At 37.4% G+C, this 23,278-nt stretch overlaps 1 protein-coding gene across 4 annotated transcripts in view; it reads left to right on the top strand.

Annotated features, from left to right (window-relative positions):
• PIK3R3 (phosphoinositide-3-kinase regulatory subunit 3) overlaps positions 1-21,263 on the top strand; it is a 403,008-nt gene extending 381,745 nt beyond the window's left edge. For 3 of the 4 annotated variants that reach the window (XM_075616225.1, XM_075616228.1, XM_075616227.1), the window contains 9 exons: positions 4,992-5,103; positions 5,445-5,543; positions 6,545-6,725; positions 6,829-6,954; positions 8,745-8,887; positions 9,483-9,659; positions 10,415-10,489; positions 10,782-10,952; positions 11,275-21,263. In XM_075616225.1, the coding sequence (XP_075472340.1) occupies positions 4,992-5,103; positions 5,445-5,543; positions 6,545-6,725; positions 6,829-6,954; positions 8,745-8,887; positions 9,483-9,659; positions 10,415-10,489; positions 10,782-10,952; positions 11,275-11,473 (1,283 nt within the window). In that variant the 3' untranslated portion in view covers positions 11,474-21,263. Of the gene's footprint in view, positions 1-3,719; positions 3,739-4,991; positions 5,104-5,444; positions 5,544-6,544; positions 6,726-6,828; positions 6,955-8,744; positions 8,888-9,482; positions 9,660-10,414; positions 10,490-10,781; positions 10,953-11,274 lie in introns of those variants that run through there. The other variant, XM_075616229.1, reaches the window with a different exon arrangement.
• Positions 21,264-23,278: the final 2,015 nt, after the last annotated feature.

Below are 23,278 nucleotides of genomic sequence, written 5' to 3'. Positions count from 1 at the left end.
CAGAATTTTTCATCTCACTCCAATTGCTTTTTTAAATTTGACTCCTCATATTACTTGCATTCTTTTTAGCGTTTTTTAAATTATGGAATGTATTTCCTATATATTTTTTTTTTAACATATATTAACTTAATGGTGCTATTCTGTAATCGTAATATATATGCCTGATCTGCCATATGTACTAAAATCACAATCTGTTAATGTGGGTAGATTGGAAATGTAAATGTTTATTTTGCTGCCTTTGTAGGTTAGCTGTGTTCCTGAACAGCTCACTGTAGGGATGCAGTGAGCATATTAAAGAGGGAGTATTAAGTGCACAGGCCTTGTTGAATTTGGCAGTGAGTGTAGCAGAACTGTGTGCTCTCTATAGACAAAGTGAGGCTGGGATTGTTGACTCCTGATCCAAATTATCTTTTTGTTTTAAAGTTTCCAATGACATTGGTTTTTTTTTGGGGGGGGGGAGAGTTGTTTTTACATTTTTAGAAAGCTGGATAGGTGTGTATGGATTACTTTTTTTATTTTCTTAATGATAGATGTGGCACTTTTTTTTTTTCTCTCTCCTTTCTTCCCCTCTCTCCCTGGTTGACTGGAAAGTTGGTTTTAAATAAGCTTTCTATAAAATAATTGTCAGTTGTATGCGCATTTCTTAATGAACTATCCTTTGTCAGGGAGTGATAGACATTTAGAAAATATTTAAGTCCTACTGTATTATAAAATGTATATATGAAGAGGGAGTAATTCATGCCGCCCTTATTTTATTAATACCAAACTGTAACCTCCAAGTAGTAATTTATCTTAACTGTGATGGCATGTACACTTTTTGTTCAGCATCTTTGTAGCTACAAAATATGTTGAAAGTCACAATGGTTTGATCAGAGTTTAGGAATGAGTTTGTGTTTGAGATTGGTAGATCACCCTTGCTTCAGTAAATGGCACGATTGTGGCTGTTATCTTATTGTGCAGAGCTCACTGTGTTCAGTCTTGTAATGTGAAAGTGCAGATGCCTTGTAAATTCTTAATTGGATAACCTTGTATAAATTTGGAAACCATTATTTGTATGAGCCATGATGGCTCTAAATTATACTTGAAATGAATTTAGCAGGCATATACTTAAAACATGATTAACTTTGTCTATCCTACTCAAGTTTTGCCTATGGCTTTTACATATAGCTATCAGAGTGAAATGTTTCCCCTTCAATACATGAATGCTTTTGTGGTTGTGCATACAAATTCCCCTCTGTCCAAACCAATATTTGTTTGAGGATGACGCTAACAATTCAACAATCTACTAAAAACTAAATTATTTAATTGACCGTGAAATGTGACGCCTGAAACTTTCTGAAAGCATATAAAATGTAATGGCTTTTTAAGCAACTTTTTTTATATTTAAAATAAACTGCCCACACAATTACAAACGTGTAACCGTGCATTAAGTTACAGTACTGAAAATATATATTTTGTTTTTGCATTCTTTCCAGAAGGGGGCATCATATCCTGTTTGTCTTATAACAGGCTGATTTTTATGCTCAACTGTGATATACTGCCTTAATCCCACTGAATACATTATTAGAGAGTATCAAAAATTGGGATCCAGGACCATGTTTCTTTTGATCTGTAAAGAAACTGGTTGGATTAAGACATTCTATTACACACCAAAAAAGCTTGATTATGTAATGTATCCATATGTAAGATGCTTTCTGTTTGGTACAGGTGCAAGGACTAATTTCTTTGCCCCCATGCGATCATTTAGCTGTGACTAACTTCTGTAAATGTGAGAAACTCCACACTTTCTGCATCTTCAGTATTCGTAAAATATAACTGTAGAACGGTCTTGCTAGTGTCTATCTATTGAAACAGTCACTGCTATAAGAGAAACACAGTGCTTAGTAACATGGTACTAAATAGTTTAATAGTTAAAGGTTAGTCACAAATGGTGTTATTAATCTCTAGGGGGCAAAAATCTGCACCAGAGCTTTCAAAGCATTGAGCGCAGTGGGATGTTTTTTTTTCTCTTGTTGGGCTATTTGCACCAATTTTGTTACTGGGAGCCATTGATGGCCTCTAAATATTTTTTTAAAACCTAATGAAAATATAGTTTGATTTGTGTATAGGAATGACTTGCTTTGTAATTTTAAGTGGTTTGGCTTGCTCATGCCTGTAATTGATCATATATCTTATCAACTTTCACAGTTGGTTAGCAGCTTCTGGCTACCACATTTATTCCAATCTGCTTCCTCCTAAATGTCTTTTGACTCTCTCCTTCCAAAATATATTAATTGTTTTTTATCTTCACCACCTTCTTTTTCACACCCGCCCCTTTGCACAATTTAGGAGCAGAGAACCTTTGCAAAAATGGCAGGCTTCCATCTACGTAATAAATAATGCACTAGTTGGTTTTCGAGCTTTACTTGTATGAATTGAATATTATGGACAAAAATTCTGGTAATCAATAAAACTTCTCAGACTGCTGCCCTTCATTTTATAGCTATTGGTCAGTAGCTGTGCACCAATAATCCATTTCATTGAATGGAGAAGCTTCGCTAAAACTACCTGCTGTTCCCCCGCTACATCTACTTTCTGCATCTGAACGTCAGTAACATACGATTCCTTTGCAGTGCTCTGATTGGCTGGAGCTCTGTCTCCGTTCAGAGATTAGTTTTTGCCAACAGCGTCTGATTTGGGATTTAGAATAGAAATCAGGTTGGATGGCGAGTGCTGCGGAGGAGAAGGAGGGGTAGGATTAGGGTTACTAACGAGCAAGCTATAGAATAACCACTTCAGTGCAAATATGGTCTTGACCATGCATAGCCGAGTCGCTACGTGATTTTATAATGCATGCCAAGCAGTCCGAAAAACGGAATTTGACCAGAAATTGTTTCAAGCTGAGATTCTTTTATTCCCCTCTTAATTTGTTAGATTTTTTTTGATTTGTAAGTATGCTCTTGCAACATCTTCAGTAGTATAGGTTTTATATTAAAGCAATTTCCTACTAGTACCATTTATACAAAAATGAATGTTTCTAAGCTATACAGTAGGGTGCACTGGTTAACCTGGTACTGTGCTATCAGTTGGAGGAATTGGAGATTGTTTGCCATAATGTTTTTCGTGTCAAATGAACAATATAATTTTTTGCCAATGTTTTCTCCAAAAGCACCGACCGTTGCATTCTTTTTGTACAATATAATTGTTCTTTCAGTTGCTCCTAATCTGTTATACTTTATGTAGAACGGTCTTGCTAGTATAACTCTTGAGTTATAACATTTATTTTACTACCTTTTCAGTTGCTCTTAAATATGGTTTTAAGGACATTGTTTTTGTGTCTTGCAATTTTGCTTCAAACTTATCTCTAGCATATTTTCCTCCATACAAATGAAGTAAATCTAGACCAAGGTAAAAAGCATGTGTCCTTAATGTGGAATGTGATGCAACAAATGATTGAGTGATCTATAAAGTATTTAGTTAGAAACTTGAATGGTATTGTAACTTTTTTTTTTTAACAAAAGATTGTACAGATGAGGTGTACTATTAACATTAATGGTTTTAAGCATCCATGCAATTGGGCATCGGTGATGAAGAATAAAGCATATGAGGAAAGTAATCCAAGAATATGCTTTTGATTTTGTTAGGAAGTAACTTCTCATTTTAGGTGTGATTTAATTGCATCAACTGCATGTGTATTGCCTGCAATTAACATCCTTTTACTTTTTGCAGCTTTCAATAGTCTTTTGTACGGTTTGTGTTGTACGTTGTTTTTATATACATTTATGTAGTGAAATATGCTTTTAAATTCAATCTTTGGGTAAAAACTGTTTTTGAACGTGCTGTTTAAACAATTTTTAATGTAGGTATTAGTACGTGTATGCACTCTAATTTTGAATACTTAAAATTTTATTTATTTGCTTTACTGCCTTAATTTTATTTGAAATGAAAGCTTTAACCTCCAATTGCAGAACTAAGCGAGTTTAGATGTTAGCAGTCTAACACCAATGTGTGCTTTTTGTCTTCTAATCGGGTAAAAATGTATTGGTACAGTCACTATGTAAGCCGTAAGGTGTGATGGACTTTACTTGGTAATAGCATATGACTAGAAGGTTTAGTTTGAACTAATGATGGTACAGTAACTTCACCGACATTGGTGGAATGAAGGGATGTTTTAATGGGCTAACAATATTTTACAGTACTTTGACATTTTTCCATGGTTTACTTGGCTGTTTGACAGGTTAGGTCTGTGGCCACTTCCAAACTGACTTCATCTGCAAAGTTTGCCAAAATCCCCCTTTTGACTTAAAGGCTTGTGTCTCGATACACACTATAGTGGGCATTGCTTCAGCCTTGTAACTTCTGGCCATATGTGACTCGTTGTAGCATTGTGTACCCAAATGTAAGTGCTCCTGTTCCACTGAAATCTGGAGTTATAGCTGGGTTCCATTTATTTATTTATAAAATGTTTTACCAGGAAGTAATACTTGAAAACAAGAGGCAACTCTCAATGTATGTCCCGGGCATAGTTATGACAAATACATGGGTTCCAAGGTCAAGATCTCTCTGAAGGTAGATGAGCCAAAAAGGAACTGTTGTATATGCCAACATAACTGATTACAAGCTCCTGAAAATATGGTGTGTGGCTAGTGGAAATTGCAATGACCTAAGTAAGGCATGTTAATCACCCGTCCCCTCTTGTGTAGTGTGTGAGTGATTTATTGACTCACTGCAGGCATGTAACACAATGCAATATTGGCGTACCACTGGATGGTGGCAATCAATGTGTTTTTTTGTTTTTTTTTATATTTAAAAAAAAAAGTTTCTGTTTAGCAGGTCTGAGCAGTCAATGGTTTGCTAAACACTCTTACCGTGTCTCTTGCAGTTTTAGTTTGGTTTTGGAACAAGGTGGTTGCTCACTTTTCTAATTGGGAAATGAATGTGTATATTCTTTAAAACAAACATTTTCAAGTAGGGCGCGCCATGTTTTAAATTTCAATATTTTCTCTTTTCAGCACTTCCTCCTAAGCCACCTAAATCAATGACTCCAGTGACTACAAATGGAAGTAAAGACGACTCCAGTTTTTCTCTCCAGGATGCTGAGTGGTACTGGGGGGATATCTCTAGGTAATGGTAAATATTTTCTGAAAGATACGTTTAGTTGTTAAACTGTATGAAACATGTATTTGCTAGATATTTGACTAGACAAAAACACATTTTATATATCCCTTTCAAATAGCACAACTGCATTCTGCTCTCTTAATGCTAACCAGGGTTTAATTGGGTAAACTGAATTATGTGAATGGATTCATTAACTTTGTTTTGGTTTATCAAATCTAGATGAATAATACTGCAAAACGTTATACAATTATATTTGGTATTGTATAACAAAATGATTCTTACAACAATTTTAATGTATTAAAATGGGTGCTAAGAATGTTTTTTTTTTTTTTTTTTTTTTTTTAAAGGGAAGAGGTAAACGATAAATTACGTGATATGCCAGATGGCACTTTCCTGGTTCGAGATGCATCTACCAAGATGCAAGGAGATTATACTCTCACATTGAGGTGAGTAATGTTGACTTTTTTAATGTGGTCTTTTTAAAAAAAAAAAAAAAAAAAATTTAAATGAAATTATAAGTAATATATCATTATCTAGTACCACTAAAAAATAAATCTAAGTTGCACCACACAATCTTCAAAAAAATGTGGTTATCCAACCATCAAAAGGATGTAAATATCTCGGTGACAACTGACCATTTCTAAAACCGCTATTCTGTAGGGTTTCTGCAAGCAATAAGCAGAGCAGATAAGGTACATCTAAGTCTCTGGTTCAGCCTTAAATATCATATTGATAAACATCCCATGGTTTCTCCAAAGGAAACATTAATTTACTTTCTCTTTCTAAACTACCATTAGTTGTATACCATTGAATTACTTATTACTATTGTTTTTAGGGTTTGTAATTGAAAGTGGTCATTTATTTATTGTAAGTTTAACCATGGGGTCCCCAGAGCTGAACTGCTCTCTTCACCTCCCAGGAACCCCTTGGTTCCCAAGATTCTGATGACTGTACCAACACTTCAGTCCCGACAAGGGAAAACCAAAATGAGTGTTCAACTCTTCCACTTCACGTGGACCAATAAGAAGCTGCAATGTCACCCATTGTGTATTTCTATTGGGCTGCCATTTAATTCCCTGCATTAAGCCCCAGGTAATGATACCAATGTACAATTGAGCTTACATGTGTATATTTATTACACACTGAATTATTATATACACACTGTAATTCGATATATCTCTCTCGCACATTTCTCCCCCGTGCACATCTTCCCTCCCCCAGCATATTCTCTCCACCGCCCTGTCGACGTCACCAATGGGGACGGGACTGTTGGCAACGAGGTGCTGTGATTGGGTGGCGGTTCGGGCAGCCGGCTGCAGCAATACAGCAATAGATAGAGATGAATATCAGTGGGATTGCTGCTTTAAATCCTATACTTTTATGCATGTCTGAATAAACAAATGCAATTTTAACCAACAATTTGTTTCCCCTTTTTTGTTTCTTTTAGGAAGGGTGGTAATAACAAACTTATAAAGATTTACCATCAAGATGGCAAATATGGTTTTTCTGACCCACTGACATTTAACTCTGTCGTGGAACTTATAAATCATTACCGTCATGAGTCCCTTGCCCAGTACAATCCCAAACTGGATGTGAAGTTGATGTATCCAGTTTCCAGGTACCAACAGGTGAGCTAATAAACTTCAGAAACACACACACACACACACACACACACCAAAAAGGCTATGTATTTCTTCTTTTTAATCTAACATTTTTTTTTAATGTGCACAGGATCAGCTGGTTAAAGAAGATAACATTGATGCTGTGGGCAAGAAACTTCAAGAATACCATTGCCAATATCAGGATAAGAGCAAAGAGTATGACAGACTTTATGAAGAATATACAAGAACTTCCCAGGTCAGTTTTTCAGATTGATCTTGTAGCTCTGAAGAGAGAAGGTTGAATATTACCAGATCTAATTCTATTTCATTTATTTATTTGCACCCCACAGAAGTTGTGGAGCATAATTTAATGTCATAGTTAATGTTTAAAATGCCTCAGTATTTCCTGCAGTGGTTTGCAATCATTTGATGGCAAAATAATGAGCACAAATGTCAAATTCTATACCATGGAGCTGTGAAAACCAGAGGGCGTTCTTAAGTGAGTTTTGTGTTTAGGGAGACTGAGAAATGCTGGGAACTTTGGGAAAAGGTTGTATGTGATGATAGAGGAATGGTTTATCATACTGTATAAACAAGTGAAGTACAGTGCTGCACAGCATTTGTTTTCACAGCAAGTTTGAACTGCTTGCGGTGTAAGCGATTTAAAACAAATGAGACGTAATATAGTTCAACTTCCCCCAACTCTGTACAACACACAAGCTGTGGGAAACAATGTAAGCATGTTCTCCATGTTCACCCTTTGTGTGTCATGCTGTATCGTATCTCTCTTGCCCTATTATTTGATGCCATTTAAAAACCCATTATTTTCTCCATCTTCCTACATTCCTCACCGTGACGCACAGCAACAGATCCTGATCTGAAGGCACTGGAAAGAGAATTGAGCAACACGTCTTAGGGGCTTATTTTATATCTGCAGAAGCAGGCGATCATGCCATTGAATTCGATGGGAAATTTCAGCCAGAAATTGCCCGTTAAGACGCTTCAGTGGATATAGATTAAGCCCATTGGTCTTAGAATGTAGCCAAAGAAGTAGATGAGCTGATTCAGAGCACTTATAAGTAACAATCCAGGAGACCTGTTCAATGCAGATTCCTGATAACCACTCTCCCTTATGTCAGTTGGGTTCATACTGGATAGGGCAGGGGTCGGCAACCTGCGGTTCCTGAGCCGCATGAGGCTCTTTCCGCTCCTACTTGCGACTCTCTGCAGGTTGCCGACCCCCAGCTGCTGCCTGGGAGGAGAGCAGATTAGTGGCCTGGCAGCAGCAATAGAGAAGGATGTGGGCGGTTGTCGGCAGCAGAGGAGCCTTTTGGTCAGACCCGGAAGCAGTTAGTACTTTTGTCTCCTGCCAGTGCCAAAGATGGACTCCCCCCTGCTCCCCCGTCAGGTAGGGTCTGGACGGACCCACTCTGACTGGGGCCCCCTGCATCCACCGCTAGGATAGTGAGGGATAGAGGCCCAATGTGTGTATTTGGAATGGGGGGGGGGGGGTGTTTGGAGGATTGTGTGTGGGGCTTATATATGTATGACACTGTTTTTCTGTGCAAAACAATGGGGGGAAAAAAACTAAATGAAGGAACTTATTGTGACATGCATTTTATTCCCCCCACATACGTCAAAGTATGCTAATGCTTATAGAGTATATACCTATTACTTTGTGTACAGTATGTTTGTGGGTGTGTAATAGTCATGCATGTGTTGCGGCTCTATGAATATTTTGGAGAGAGACAAATTTTATAAAAGGGCTCTTCTTTTAGAGGTTGCAGACCCCTGGGATAGGGGAAACTCTTAAGAGATGCAACCACACACTATTCTTACCCCAACAAAACTTGAAAACCACAAATGCACGTTACTTAAATACATAATCTATTTCCTTGCAATTATAATTTTCTTTGAACGTTTTACTGTTTAAAAGTTGCGACTATTTCTGATCTTTGAATCGACACTTCAGTTATAGGAATCTGAGAGCTTAATTTACAAATGATCTACTATAAAAGTAACATGGCGATTTTGTTGCTTTTACAGGAAATTCAGATGAAGAGGACTGCAATTGAAGCCTTTAATGAAACAATTAAAATATTTGAGGAGCAGTGCCACACACAGGAACGATACAGTAAAGAATATATGGAACGATTTCGTATGGAGGGAAATGAGAAAGAAATTGAACGGTAATTATAGCTAAACTTTTCTCTCTTTCCGTCTTTTTCGGCTCTTGAACTTTCCAGCGAATCTACCGTATTATACAGAGTTATGTACAGTAAATAGTTATCGTATCCCTTCTTAAACGCCTTTTTTTTTTTTTTTTTTAGTAAATCTAATTTAGCTAGCCTCTCCTTTATATATCAGATTATCCATTCCCTTTATTAATTTGGTGGCTCTTCTGTACTCTCTAGTTCCACCATGTCTTTTCTATGCAGTTTAGTTTATGGTTAAAACCTGTCCTTCAAGTCTGTGTATATACAAATTTTTCTTTCAGAATATAGGGACTTTTTCAGCAATATTTGGTCAGCTAGTCTGACCTTATTAATAAAAACACTCCGATGTTTATAAGTGATTAAGATATTTGGATCTATTACCCCGAAACAGTGCTCGGATCCTGTATTATAATTAAGAGACATTTTGCTGTTGTATGCAATATACACTGATGCATTTTATTTATACTGTGACTGTTGTACAAGTTTTGTGATTTATTAGTCCTTCATTTTCTAATTAGTTGTCATTAATCATTCAAGATTCTTTTAACACGTTTTTGTTTTTTTTTAGAATAATGATAAACTATGGAAAATTAAAATCTCGTCTGGGGGAGATCCATGATAGCAAATTGCGCCTGGAGCAAGACTTGAAGAAACAAGCATTGGACAACAGAGAAATAGACAAGAAAATGAACAGCATCAAGCCTGACCTTATTCAGCTACGCAAGATAAGAGATCAGTACCTGATGTAAGTGTTTTGCTACGTAGACAAGCCCTGCTTTATTTGAACATGTGGAATTCATGTTATAAAGGGAACTCCAACAATAAAGGATATTGCTAAATTGCTTTTTAGTTTGTACAAATAGGAAACCTTTATCAGTATATTCAGTTTTAATACGCGTAATAAACTTTGTCTGCCTTTTATAACCTTTGCACCCCTTCCCACATGTTATGTAAAATATTTAATATCCCCTTCCCACGTATTTTAGCGTGTTGTGTGTTTTTGTTTTTGTTTTTCCCCTCTGTTTTAATGCACTTGTACTAACAGTGTAATTCGAGCACTGGTCACCTTGGCTTTTATAAGCAACTCCTTCTGCATGAAAATAGTGTAATTTTTTTTTGAGTATGAGGAATTGATTATTTAAACGGCATTGGATGCATCGACGTTAAGTGCAGGTAGCATAGATGCACTTTCCCCCACCTGGTTTCTGTAGTTGGGAAATCTTATTTGTGAGTTCTTGGCAGGTAGAATACAAATAATATGCAATACTTAGTGCATTTGTGTTCCCGAGGCACAAAGTACTGTATATTCAAATATAAAGGCTTTCCGCAGACCGATGTAACAAAAACCTGCCTATAAAAAGCTTTAAATGGTTACTTTTTTTTTTTTAAATTAGATTTCAGCTGTTGCACTGTGCAGAATGTGCATCTGAGCTCTTTGTGCTACAATGAAAATATTGAGTACGTATGAATGCTTTTTATTTTTTCCCCCATTCTTGACAGATGGCTTAATCACAAAGGAGTGAGGCAGAAGCGAATTAATGACTGGCTTGGAATCAAGAATGAAAGTATTGACGAGTGAGTTCCCTTGACATTCATTTATTAGAAGATGGCATATGTCCAATTTCCACTGATATTTTTATTTTATGATACGAGAATGGATACAAAGAAATGTTACTTTAGGAGTGTTTAAACTTGAGATCTGCAAATATTTACCTGTAGTACCCTTGATTTTAGGATATATGTATATTTATATTGTTTGTTCTGTTTGATTCCTTTCAAACTTTCCATAGCATAATGTAGGTGAAAAATGTTCTGAATCCTCGTAGACATGGCTTATATTATAACACTTGTACTTTGTCTTGTTCAGTACCTATTTTTTGGGCGAGGAAGAAGACAACCTGCCACATTATGACGAGAAAACTTGGTTTGTGGGTGATATTAACCGTACACAAGCAGAAGAATTACTCGGTGGAAAACCTGACGGAGCATTTTTAATCCGTGAAAGTAGCAAGAAGGGATGTTATGCGTGCTCTGTTGTGTAAGTGTTGTTTTTAATTTTTTTAAATTTAAGTTCAATATATAATTAATACATTGGGTAGTGTGGTAATGCCTGGACACAACGCACCATTCTCTACGTGTTTTTTTTTTTTTTTTTTTTTTTTTTAAGGCATTTAGGCCATGCAAAATCAACAAGTAAATATTTGTTTTTCAATCAATTGCACCGTACTTTTTTTAATGTAATGTTAATCATGTACGTTACATTTTCAAATGCATGCATCAATATTTTTAATTTACAAATGTATTGCACTTAAATATTACGTTTGACTATATATATATATATATATATTTTTTCCCCTCAGGGCTGATGGTGATGTTAAGCACTGTGTAATCTACAGTACTTCAAGAGGATATGGGTTTGCAGAGCCATACAATCTCTACAGCACACTTAAGGAGCTAGTCCTTCATTACCAGCATACATCCCTTGTACAACATAATGATTCCCTCAACGTCCGGCTTGCCTACCCAGTCTACGCACAGATGCCCTCCCTCTGCAGATAAATCCTTGGGAGGGAGGATAAGGTGGCTATTTTGGATATTTTCTACAGTTTTTATTAGAACTCGGAGGGCATTCTTTCTACTTAGACTGCTTGTTTTGCACAAGAAGTGAATTTGTGAATGTGAATCGAAGAGGCCTAGAAGCAGCAAGATGGCAACTTAGATGTAGGTGTCCTGGTGCTACCTAAAGTTCAGCTGTGCTCTTACACTGTTTGTTTGGTGTAGGAAAGTAAAACAGACAACTGGAAGAGAGAACATATCACCAGGCTCCTTCAGTGGAACTTTGAATCTTTTACGATGCCTGTATCGTTGTTGTAGACACTAAAGCCTTTTCAATAAGGTGTTGGTAATGTCTTTCAGTCTTTTAAACATCAAGAAATAGGTGGGTAAAGAAACTATACCACTGCAGTTTTCTCTTCATTTAGCATCTTCAATGGTATTCAGCTGAACTTCCAATCCAGTGGCTTGCTATATATTGAAAGGTAGCATGGTGTTTAGTAAAAAAGAAGACCAAAGGATTTTTGGGAAAGATTCACTTTTATTTTCCTGGAAGGAAAAAAGAAAAACTACTAACAAAGTTGCTTTATTTTTCCAACAGTAAACAAAGTTTTGGCTACCATAGCACTACAACTCGTCACATGAGGAAATCTTCAATGTTTTTAACCAAATTGAACCCACCAAAACTTTGTTTGTTGCTGGAGTTAAGCACTTATGTGGGAAAATTGCATTGGCATCTGCACATATTTCTACACCAAAACTTGAAGAAAAACTAAACTAGTGTGGTTTGAAAACCACACTAATTTGTCAAAATTGTCAAACCCTAGTCTTTTTTTTTTTTTTTTTTAAATTTTTTTAAATTTTGTTTTATTTATCCCTATTCTTGACACCATTTTTCCATTGTTAATTAAAATGGATGACACTTTGCTTTTGGAATGTAAACTGAAAATGAGCTGGTGCACCATTGCTTGTGAGTTTCTTTCCACGAGAAAACAAATTCTGTTAACGTCCGTGTCATTTTGTATTCTGCATTCTGCGTCGGGTATAAAGGTGCAATCCAGTGCTTCTAGATGGCTTGTTATACCAAAAATAAATGAATTGTATTTCAGCATTTAGGAACAATTTCTTGTTCATTCTTCAACCTATCTCTCGGCAATACACCTCTAGTGCCAGAGTGAAAGCTGTTTGTGTAACCAAACTCTTTGGTACTATAAAGTTATACCAAAGCGTAATGCAAAACATTTGTAACCCTTCTAGGCAGAATAAGGTATGAATTACAAAGCTGGAATCAATGCTGTTCTAGTAAACTTATTGCTCACCTGTTTCATATGATTATGCGGTCATGGGGTAAAATGCAGAGCTTTTTAAGATAATTTGTTACTAGACTGTATACATTTGCATTAATTAACACATTGTTAATCTGAGAAAAAAGGTCACACTAACAAATTGCAGAACTTATCACATTTTCTATATATTACTTTTTTTGACCATCAATGATTGCGGCATTCACAAATATTAGATATATATTTAAAAAGTGATGCTGTTGTGACACAGACAAAGCAGATTGCCTTTTTTGTATCACATCAAGCATGTTTAGTTCATTATCCCACAGTGGACTAATTCACGCACTTTTTTTTTCTGAGGGGGGGGGGGGGGGGTAAAGCATATTTGCAATTCCAAATATTTCTGTGGCTTCCTTCCCAGCAAATCCTTTTCAGTAAAGCCTACCTGTTTTCCAGAGTGGAACTTTTTGTAATAAATCTGCAGGTATCTGTTGAAACATGGGACTAAATAGAGTTGACTAGAACAGGGTTTCTCCAGTCCTGAAGCCTGCCACTCCCCCCACTCCCTCCCCCCACACCACCACAGGTAAGGTTTTTGGGATGTTCCTGCTTCAGCCTAGGTGGTGCAGTCTTTGATTGAGCCACCTGTGCTGAAGCTGGGATGTTCTGGAAACCTGACCTGTTGGGGGGGAGGGGGGCTTGAGGAGTGGAGTTGAGCACCCCTGGACTAGAAAATGGGAAATCTGAGCAGCCTTCTAATACTTGTACAGTATTGAGTGCAAAGTTTAATTGACCTTAGAAAATGCCAACTTTTCAGAAGTAGCCTTTTTTTAACAATTCCTCAATTATTGCTTTTGATATACATTTGCTTTTTAGAAAAAAAACTTGCGCACACAAATTGATATATTTAATTTATTGGATGCTGGGTTTATAACGTTTACGACATGCGATCGCTGTTATACATTTTTATGTATAAAACAAATATATGTATTTGTAACATTGGAAATTTGACAGATTGGTGCACTTGGCAGCAGATGAATATAAACATAAATTTTACCAGAAGGTGTACAAATGTGGAATCCATGACATTTCTTCTCTTGAGATATCTAGATTTAGATATCTTTGTTTGGAGAATTGTCGCAATTTTGAATGGCAAGCCTTTCTAGGAAAGGGAGACACGTAGCTGGATAGGTTAAAACGACCCATCAAGTTTATCTTTCAACCCAATAATGTAAAAAAGCCATCTAGAAGCATTCATCATCTTTGTTAGTGTTTTATGTATAAATGTTTCAAGCTGATGTGTAAATTAGGCTACATTTTCCTAACTGTTCCTGTTGTGCATTGTATCTTTGTATTTTTGTGTGTTGCACTTGGTTCAGGCTTTTGAAGCTTCCAGTAGTCCATTTTGTACCCATTTTATACTCCTGGTGGCCGTTGCACAGCTACTTTTCACTGTTTTTGCACTCATTCGACACTTGGTACAAAATGGGTATAAGGCTGACCATAAATATAAAAACCAAGCATAAATGCACTACAGGTGTGACCAGCTGTTCTACAAGCAGAGAACTGCAGAACAGATGACATGATGGAAAATGGGCCTTGTATGTAGGAGGGAAAGGGTTACAATGAGAAGTAGGAAAATAGACTGACTTTTTTTAAATGGGGGAATATTAAAACACCATTTATTTTCAAGGGACAAATTATATTATCACTTAAGTTATTCTGACTACAGCTGACAGGTGCCATTCTCAGCTGGCCACTTTTTTTTTTTTACATTTATATATTTCAAAAAAAATGTTCTACTGTGGTTAGAAAAGTTTATGTGAATATCCTAATATAAAACACATTCTATTGAATTAATGAGCGATAATCTAAGGCCATGCAAGCCCGCATGGTTGAATTTTGATGACACTTGAGTTTTATTGAGCGCATTCCTCATTGCTGTGGTTCAGCTGATGGACATCTTGAAACCATTGACTTAAAATAATGTTGGAATACCTTTTACCCAATTTCCAATGAAGTCTGACACAACTAGCATGGAAAGATCAGGCAATAGAAATATGGAGTTTCAATTGTAATACCACTTGTCCTGCTTGATGTCCCAGTTTGCATGGTTTTCTTCTCATTCGCTCAGTAGGGTATATATAAATGTCTTGCATATGCAGATTTCTTCCAATGGTGTTTGGGATGGGAGGTTGCAGTCAGTGTTATTTTTGCTTTCTCTGTTTACTTCCCTGAGCATTTTAACTCTTTCCCTCCTGGAGAGGCCAGCAGTTCATTGCTTTCTGATGCACTGCCATCCACTTTAACAGTGAGGGGTTTCACAACACAATCAAAATGTTCATCTACTTCCACAGTACCCGGATGTTCTTGATCCAGCTTATATTGATATGACTAGGTTTCCTACGAATGGGAATCTCTTAAATCATGTACTGTAGTTGGGGGTTATTTGCTTACCTGGAGAAAAAAAAAATATATAGATCAAGTTAAAGAATTTTTATTTTTTTTTACTTAATCTAAATAGAGCTGCCATGAAAAATAATACACCAATACAGAATACACTCTTGTAGGAAGATATGCCACATTTTGCCAGGTGCTTTCTAAGCAGCTTGTTTGTAAGTCTTTCCACTGGAAATAGTTTGTCATACCGTATGTTTGCTCCTTGAATCTGTAAACCAAGGCATCTTAAATTTTGATATGCTGATGGAAATATAATTCCATACCGTTGTTGAAATGAAAAGGGTAACGATTTTCAGATCCATGTAGTATAGATGTTAAAAACAGATGGGAAAATAAGGCATTATGGTTGACTTCAGTTTGAAGTTATGACCGCTTTACATGCTTACTGCTTAAGGTTTTATAATGGGCTGTAGTGCAATCACAGTACAGTTTCCCCTTCATAAATCAATCGCCTTTTTATTTATTAATGCTAGAACTTTATTTTTATAGCTTGCATAATGAGCATTTTGTGTGGGTAAGCAAAACAAGCAAAAAAACCTTTTTTTTCCCCTTCCATTTAAGAGAAACAGAGCTGTGGAAAGTAACTGACATTAAAAATCATCCTTAATGTAGTTCACAAAGAATATTTCTAAACTGAATAGGTAAACACAAGTACAGTACGCAAAAGTAATTTACATAGCAGCTGAAGGTCTCCTTTCTCAAACGATGAAGATTGCAGCTTCCGTAACAGAATAGCATTATGGGTACTGTGGAAAAAGATGGTGGCTTCTGTTGATTAGCTGTGTGAAACTTGCTGAGCAATTAGTAGCATATAAATGTGTATTGCATATTAATGTGACCTGTGCCATTGGCTTTCATAGTACAAGTTGATAGGACGAGTAATGCTTACACATTTTAAGGGAAATGTACCACTGTGATTCCATATTTAGAGGCACAGGTCATTTAATAGCTGTATCTGGCAATGTGGGAGTACATTACATCTATGGGTACACTTAATCTACATGACAATTTGTCCAATGCTGTAACATCTTGAGCAAGAGTAATATTTAGTTTCTCCTTTTCAAGATAAATGAATAAGACTTTTGGTACTTGAACAATCTTTGTGTGAAGATCTGTTTTTATAGGATATTGGGACATGCAATTCAAAACTGCTTTTTGTACGTTTTGCTGTAATTCTGCAATTATAAAGCAGAATCCTTTCAGGGGAAACTAGGTAAGATAATTTAAGGTTTTAGTGAACAGGTTAAAATTACTGGTTTTTTTGTTTGTTTTTTTAAATGCATCTCTCTCTTCTCACTCACCTCCCTCCCTCCCCCCCACCCCTGTTACACTTCAAGGCTACCTAGATGATGTAAACCTAAAAGCTGGCACGTTTATCTTTACCCCTAAAAACAGACTCCTACTGCATTTAGGTTGCACTGAGATCTTTGATGGCCAAGGCTTCCTTCCTCCTTTTGAATTGATTCATGGACGTCTCTACCACCAACGAGCACCAGTCACAACTCACAATTGCTCTTTAAGCTACAAGAAAGGCTTCCAATAAAGTGTTTAGCACTTAATTTAAGTTTCTTAAGACTATGCTAATCAAAGTGTAGTGATGGAGGCTCAATATTACCAAAAAAAAAAAATATTTATATATGTGGGGGGGAAGGTTTGATTTTAAAACATGTAATATAATGAGCCTTAGGATGTTATTATACACCGCGTGATGGAGCTCGCGACAACCACAAATTGCTGAATGCCTGAGGCTGCCTCGTGTGCCGCGTATGACTGAGCACGATGGCGCGAGCGCATTTTTAAAAGATCAAAAAAATTGTATTTTCAAGCAACAGCTGAATCACATGGGCGGTTTAGCCAATCGCCGCAAACCAGTTTCATAATGCGTCCACCACGCCTCCCCAATCGCTACCATCACAATTCACACATCGCTCGGACGAGAGGCACGCGCATCAGCGCGGTGTATAATCGCGGCCTTATACTTTCTGCTAGCCTTCCCAGATAGCCTAAATTAAGTCCAAATACAGGTTTGATTTTAAAACATGTAATATAATGAGCCTTAGGATGTTATTATACACTGCGTGATGGAGCTCGCGACAACCACAAATTGCTGAATGCCTGAGGCTGCCTCGTGTGCCGCGTATGACTGAGCACGATGGCGCGAGCGCATTTTTAAAAGATCAAAAAAATTGTATTTTCAAGCAACAGCTGAATCACATGGGCGGTTTAGCCAATCGCCGCAAACCAGTTTCATAATGCGTCCACCACGCCTCCCCAATCGCTACCATCACAATTCACACATCGCTCGGACGAGAGGCACGCGCATCAGCGCGGTGTATAATCGCGGCCTTATACTTTCTGCTAGCCTTCCCAGATAGCCTAAATTAAGTCCAAATACATTTTACTGAAGAAACAAGATTATTTGCCTATTCAAGACCTGGTAATGCACTCCTGGAAGCAATGGATAGTCCTAGCAAAACTACTGTTGCCAAATGTTATACAATCTCTCAGTTCTGCGCAGGTTTTGCTAAACTCGATAACTCCTGTCTTTTCCACAGTCATACACTATTTTATTTTTGTTGTAGTCCCCACAAGTTGCATCACAATTGATTTCAATGTTTCTGAAACTCAATTTCTTACTAGTAACCTGGTTAACATGCGCTCTGGTCATACGCTATCCGAGGAATGCATGCACATTTGACACTCAAAATTGATGGGGGGGGGTTTGTTTTGTTTTTAAATCTGAATCACACTTACCCTCCCCCCGCCCTCCCCCTCCCTGCTATACATTTAGTCCTTTTGGTGTTTATTATTTCCCAGACCTCTGAGGATTTGCTCTTCTTTTAATCCAATGTGCCAACAATTCACCAGAATAGTTTCTCTTATGTATGAAACAAATCATTTTAAAGGCACTTGGTCGCATTGATCATAGCAAAATGAGCCACACGAAACTGCTTATGTAAACATGTTTCTAATCTTTTACAAGACCTTATTTTACTTGTTACGACTTTTTTGAATTGGGGATGTGTACACCTTTAACTTAGTATGACCCCAGAAGTGCAGGTGATCGGAACTGTTTTACTTTGAAGTCTTATTTAATTACATTAAACACCATATAATGCAATAAGATAGATCAGCCACCAGAACACCACTGTTTTTTTTTTGTTTTTTTTAAACTGCCATTTGATCAGAAAGTGACCAGGAAGCATTTTTCCCATTCTTAGCCATGCTGTTTATTGAAACCATCCATAATGAGACATTTGCTCATTCTTTTATCTGTTTTCTGAGGTAACAGGATGGGGCAGAAGGATAAGATGACCATTTGGTTTCCTGTTTTTGGCTTGTACCTAAAATACAAGGACAAATACCCAAAAATTCTGACCCCCTTGCCTCTGTTGCTGATACACTCCAAGGCTTTGGTACTTGAATGAGGCCTTATGCTAATGTCTTTCATAAAGATGCATTTCCTTTTTGGTTTTGCCATGTTTCACACAAGCGTTGGTTTAAAAAAAAAAATGTGTTTATCAGTATTAGGGGATTTATGCATTTAAGTATTTATGCATTTATTTTGGCTTTAACTCTTTCCAAAACCGCTTTGTTAAAGAGAGGCATGTGGGAAGTGAGAAATGAAGCAACTCTGTTTTCAGTCTTGGCTGTAATCCATGTGCACTTACTGTAAATCATGCAGGGATGTTGTGGCCACACAAAGGCTAACATAAAATACATATTTTCCTTCTGACCAAAAAATGACAGCATTAATTCTAGTGATAATAGATGTAGTATTGTGGCTTTTCATGGACCTGTTGTGTGTATGGGATTGCGCCATGCAATTGTAAAGCCTGGGATACATGTTTATGATGAATATGCTTCTGTACTAGTCATTTTTCATATTCAATCTGCATTTTACAAGAACAATACTTTATTAACACTTTTTTTTATTATTATTATTTTTGAAGACCCTTTCTGTTTGTTTAGTACAGTGATTCCTTCCTTTTAATGCTGTAGCACTTTTGATATCTGATTTTGTATTTGTTTTCAGGAGCACACATGGCTGCTTTCTCTCATAGAAAATGTTTTGCAGCTTTGATTTCATTTTTGCTGCTTAAAAAAAAAAAAAAGACATTGGATCATTGTGGCCAACTCCATTCCTTAATGGCTACCAACAAGTCGGGTTTTAAGGATATCCCTGCTTCACCACAGGTGGCTCAGTCACTGGCAACAACCTGTGCTGAAACAGGGATATCCTTAACCTGACCTGTTGGTGGCCCTTGAGAACTGGAGTTGGCCACTCCTGGTCTACATTTTCCATGCAAATAAACCAGCCTTTCTGGAAAATACATGAATAAAATCGGAAATCTCTAGCTTTTAATGTAATGGCAAAGAAAGAGACGAGAATCGTAACATGAAACCTAGAGGGCTTTGAAAAAGTTTTTCCTTACCAAAAGTGTCTGTTTTCTTGTTTTATAGGGGGCAACGCTGCTTCAAAAGGGCGCAATGCCTTTATTTTAAAGAGGAAAAAACATTGAATTTCAGCTTGCACTTATTTGTATGTATTAAGACTATGCTATGGTTAATCGACATGGGAAGGATTTGCAATGGTAACATTTTTTTTTTTATGATTACATTGTTTTGTACTCTGCGGGACAGAAAGCATTTGAGTTGGTACAAGGCAAATATTACATGCTTTGTAGCAGGAGGAATATGCAACACCTTGCAATACATTTGCAGCAACACGTAGGATAAAATAAACAAATATAACCCATTAGGATGTAATAACAGTTTGCACATTAACTTCCCATACAGTGGTTGGTCCTTTTTCTGAACCAACGTGCAAGTTTTCGCAATGTTTATTTGGTGTAAAAAAAGTGCGTGATTAAGCTACTTGTAAAAGGAACAAATATGACGGCCACTTTTTGTACACCGTAATTTTTATTGTTTGGTTTGTTTGTTTTTTTTCCCCAAGAATACTGCTGCAGTACTATTTAGTCTAGTTTTCAAAATGCATATTTTTTTTTCCTTTCTTAGTTTTACTGAATTTCAGCATGTAACTTTGGTACTCTGACTGTTTTGTGTAAAACACGTTCTGTCTTTTGGTGTAGTCATGAGGAATTCATGTAGCTAGTTGAAATGGTTTCATGAGGAAACAAATTTGTATGTTTAGTGTTTTTCAAACAAATCATACTAGAGACTTTAGACAGATCACACAGCAAATACTTGTCACCAGATGTTTTAAACATTTGCTGTGTACATTTTTACGGGGTTGAGAAGACGTATGATGCAATAAGTAAAACCATGCAATAAAGCACATTACACTGCTGTTTGGCTGGGCCCAGCTTTCTACTTAATGACTTTTCTATCCATTTCCTAAAATGCAGCAAACCTATATACAGGGTGATAAAAATCATGTCTCTTCACATATATGGTGTGAAATGTCACCATGAGATTGTAGTTCAGCTATGGTTCTCGGTCTGTTCATTTCTATAGAAATGCAGGACTAATAGGAACAGATCTAGAAGACAGGGACTGGATTACAATCTCCATGATCTGAAGATTTGCAATACTGCAGGTGGTAAACAGAAAACTATCCAAACGCAGGGGGCAGGATTCTAAAAACAGTTACATGAGTTTAGAATATCTATATCAATTGAACCCCTGACTGTTGGACAATGAAATTTGCGTTCAACAAGATAAGGACATTGAATCAGTTGAATTTTACTGGGTATTACCATGACAGGAGCTTTCACTAATTTCACAAACTGGCTTCATTGGGCTACTGCATCATATTACACAAATTTGTTTCCTGCTTGGTATAACGGGCTCAATGTGATACAGCTGTTGACAAGTATTTTGTACTTCTCAAGCTTTTCTATCCATATCTGCTTTTGGTTTAGTTCCATGGTGCCCTATTGTTACAAGTACAGTTGCATCCAATTGTTCAATACTCTGTATCGGCTGTGGTTTTTATCCATCATATGGAGGCAGATGTGTACAGCATTTCCATGGCTTCATGATACTCATCTGTCTTGCAGAATAAAAAAAAATATTTTCTTGATTTATATTGCTGTGATGCGTCTTATTTACTTGTTTTTATTCACTACTACTCATTTAGGTTAACACATTAAAATCCCTGCTCCCTGATTTGGTTAAAATTCTGGGCATTATCCAATCCGTAATGGGCTGGAATTTTTGGCAGCTTGCCAAGTTTTTCAGCCAATCGACTTTCAGATCTCATTCACAAAGAGTGAAATTTGCTCAGACAGGGGAGGTGATTGGACAGAAGGCACTGACTCCTCCTCCCCACTGCCTACTGAGCTCCACACAGGAGTGAGGGGAAAGGTTTGTGTGTCTGTTTTGTGGGTGTAAAGAGGCCAGCAGAGTGTTTTATTAGTGTCTTCTGTTGGTGTGGGTGTAGAGGGGGCAGCAGTCGTTGGTGTGTCTGCTGTGTGTTTTGTTGGTGTAGAGGGAGAGCTGCAGTGTCAGTGTGTTTTGTGGGTGAAGGAGGGGTGCAGAGTGTTTTGTGTGGATGTAGAGGTGGCAGTCTTGTTTTGTAGGTGCAGAGGGGGTCTGCAGTGTGTTTTGTGGGTGGAGGGGTGCAGAGTGTTTTTGTGTCTGCAATGGGTGTTGTGGATGTACAGCTGGCAATCTGTTGGTTTGTGTGTGTTTTTATGGGTGTAGAGGGGGGACTGCAGTTTGTCTTCAGTGTGTTTTGTGGGTGGAGTAGGGGTGCAGAGTTGTGGTTTTACATGGCTGTAGCAGGGGCTGCTGGTGTGTGCTTTATGGATGTAGAGGGGGCAGCCGTTTGTTTTGTTGGTGTCTAGTGTGTCGTGTTGTGGGTGTAGAGGGGGGGCTGCTGTGTGTTTTGTGAAGGAGGGCTGCAGTGTATTTTGTGGGTGTAGAGGAGGGTGGCTGCACAGTGTGTAGGGGGGACTGCAGTGTGTGTATGTATATACTGTGTGTATGTACAATTTCCTTTTAATAAACTTGCAGTAAAAGCATAAGAATGTAGACAATGATGCTGATAAAAAAACTGACACCAAAAATGTATCTTTTTGAAGATTTTTTTTTTTAAGCCTACATTTAGCCTATAATAGTAATACTCCCCTCGTAACAGGGCATTACTGGCCAATAATGCCCTGGCTGGGTTAAAGTCCCTCGGCTTCGCCACGGGCCCTCAACTCTTCCAGCCAGGGCTTTATTGGCCAGTAATGCCTTGTTCTTGGGGATTTATTATTTCACTGCTAGGTTAATCGCACTAGTTAAAAAAAAAATTTGAACTGAAATGTGATCAAGGCAGGGCAATATAAAGAGTTTCTCACAAATAAATAGAACTGAGCTGTTTTGTGGGATTAGAGTTTTAAATCCAAGCATGAGTGGCATTTTCTGAATTCATTATCTGTAGTTGCGACGGACACAAACAATACACACTTGCTGAAGATCTTGTGATCCAATGAACAGATGCAAATTAAAGTTTCCAATGGCGCGTTCATCCCACGCTATGTACAAATGAAAGTACTTGTTACAAAGACCTTCTTGTACATAGACACTATTGCAGCTTAATTGCTTTGCTACACAGTTTTGCTTGTGTAATGCCAGAGTGGGGATACTTTATTCTTGGACAAGAATTAGAAGTTTAACAGGTAACAGATGTTTAGGTGGAATGCTGTGGGCACGCTTGGGTTTATTTATTTTTCTTTCCAAATGTATGGGTTGAGAGCCCCGGAGTGAGCCACCTGTCCTGAAGCAGGGATATCTTGAAGACCTAATGGTGGTCTTTAAGGACTGGAGTTGGCCACCCTTGCCCTAGAGGAAAACAAACAAAACAAAAACCCCTATGGCACCAGTTGCCTATTATGTCTCCAATAAATCACACATCAGATCTCACTGTGGATCAGTACTCTGCTTATGCTTTCGGAGCGACTATTAATGCTGCCTCAAGCCTGGCACATTAGGTCAACAAAATCATAAAGGATACGCGGAATAAATGCAAACCACATTTTTATATTTAGCAAAATGTCTCCCCTAAGTCCCCCTTAATGTACACAACTGTTATTAGGGGCTTGTATGTAGTGCT

Source organism: Ascaphus truei, chromosome 10, assembly GCF_040206685.1.
Source record: "Ascaphus truei isolate aAscTru1 chromosome 10, aAscTru1.hap1, whole genome shotgun sequence".
Classification (NCBI taxonomy): Eukaryota; Metazoa; Chordata; class Amphibia; order Anura; family Ascaphidae; genus Ascaphus; species Ascaphus truei.
Note: the sequence above shows the minus strand (reverse complement) of the source record. Positions and strands in the feature narration are given on the sequence as shown.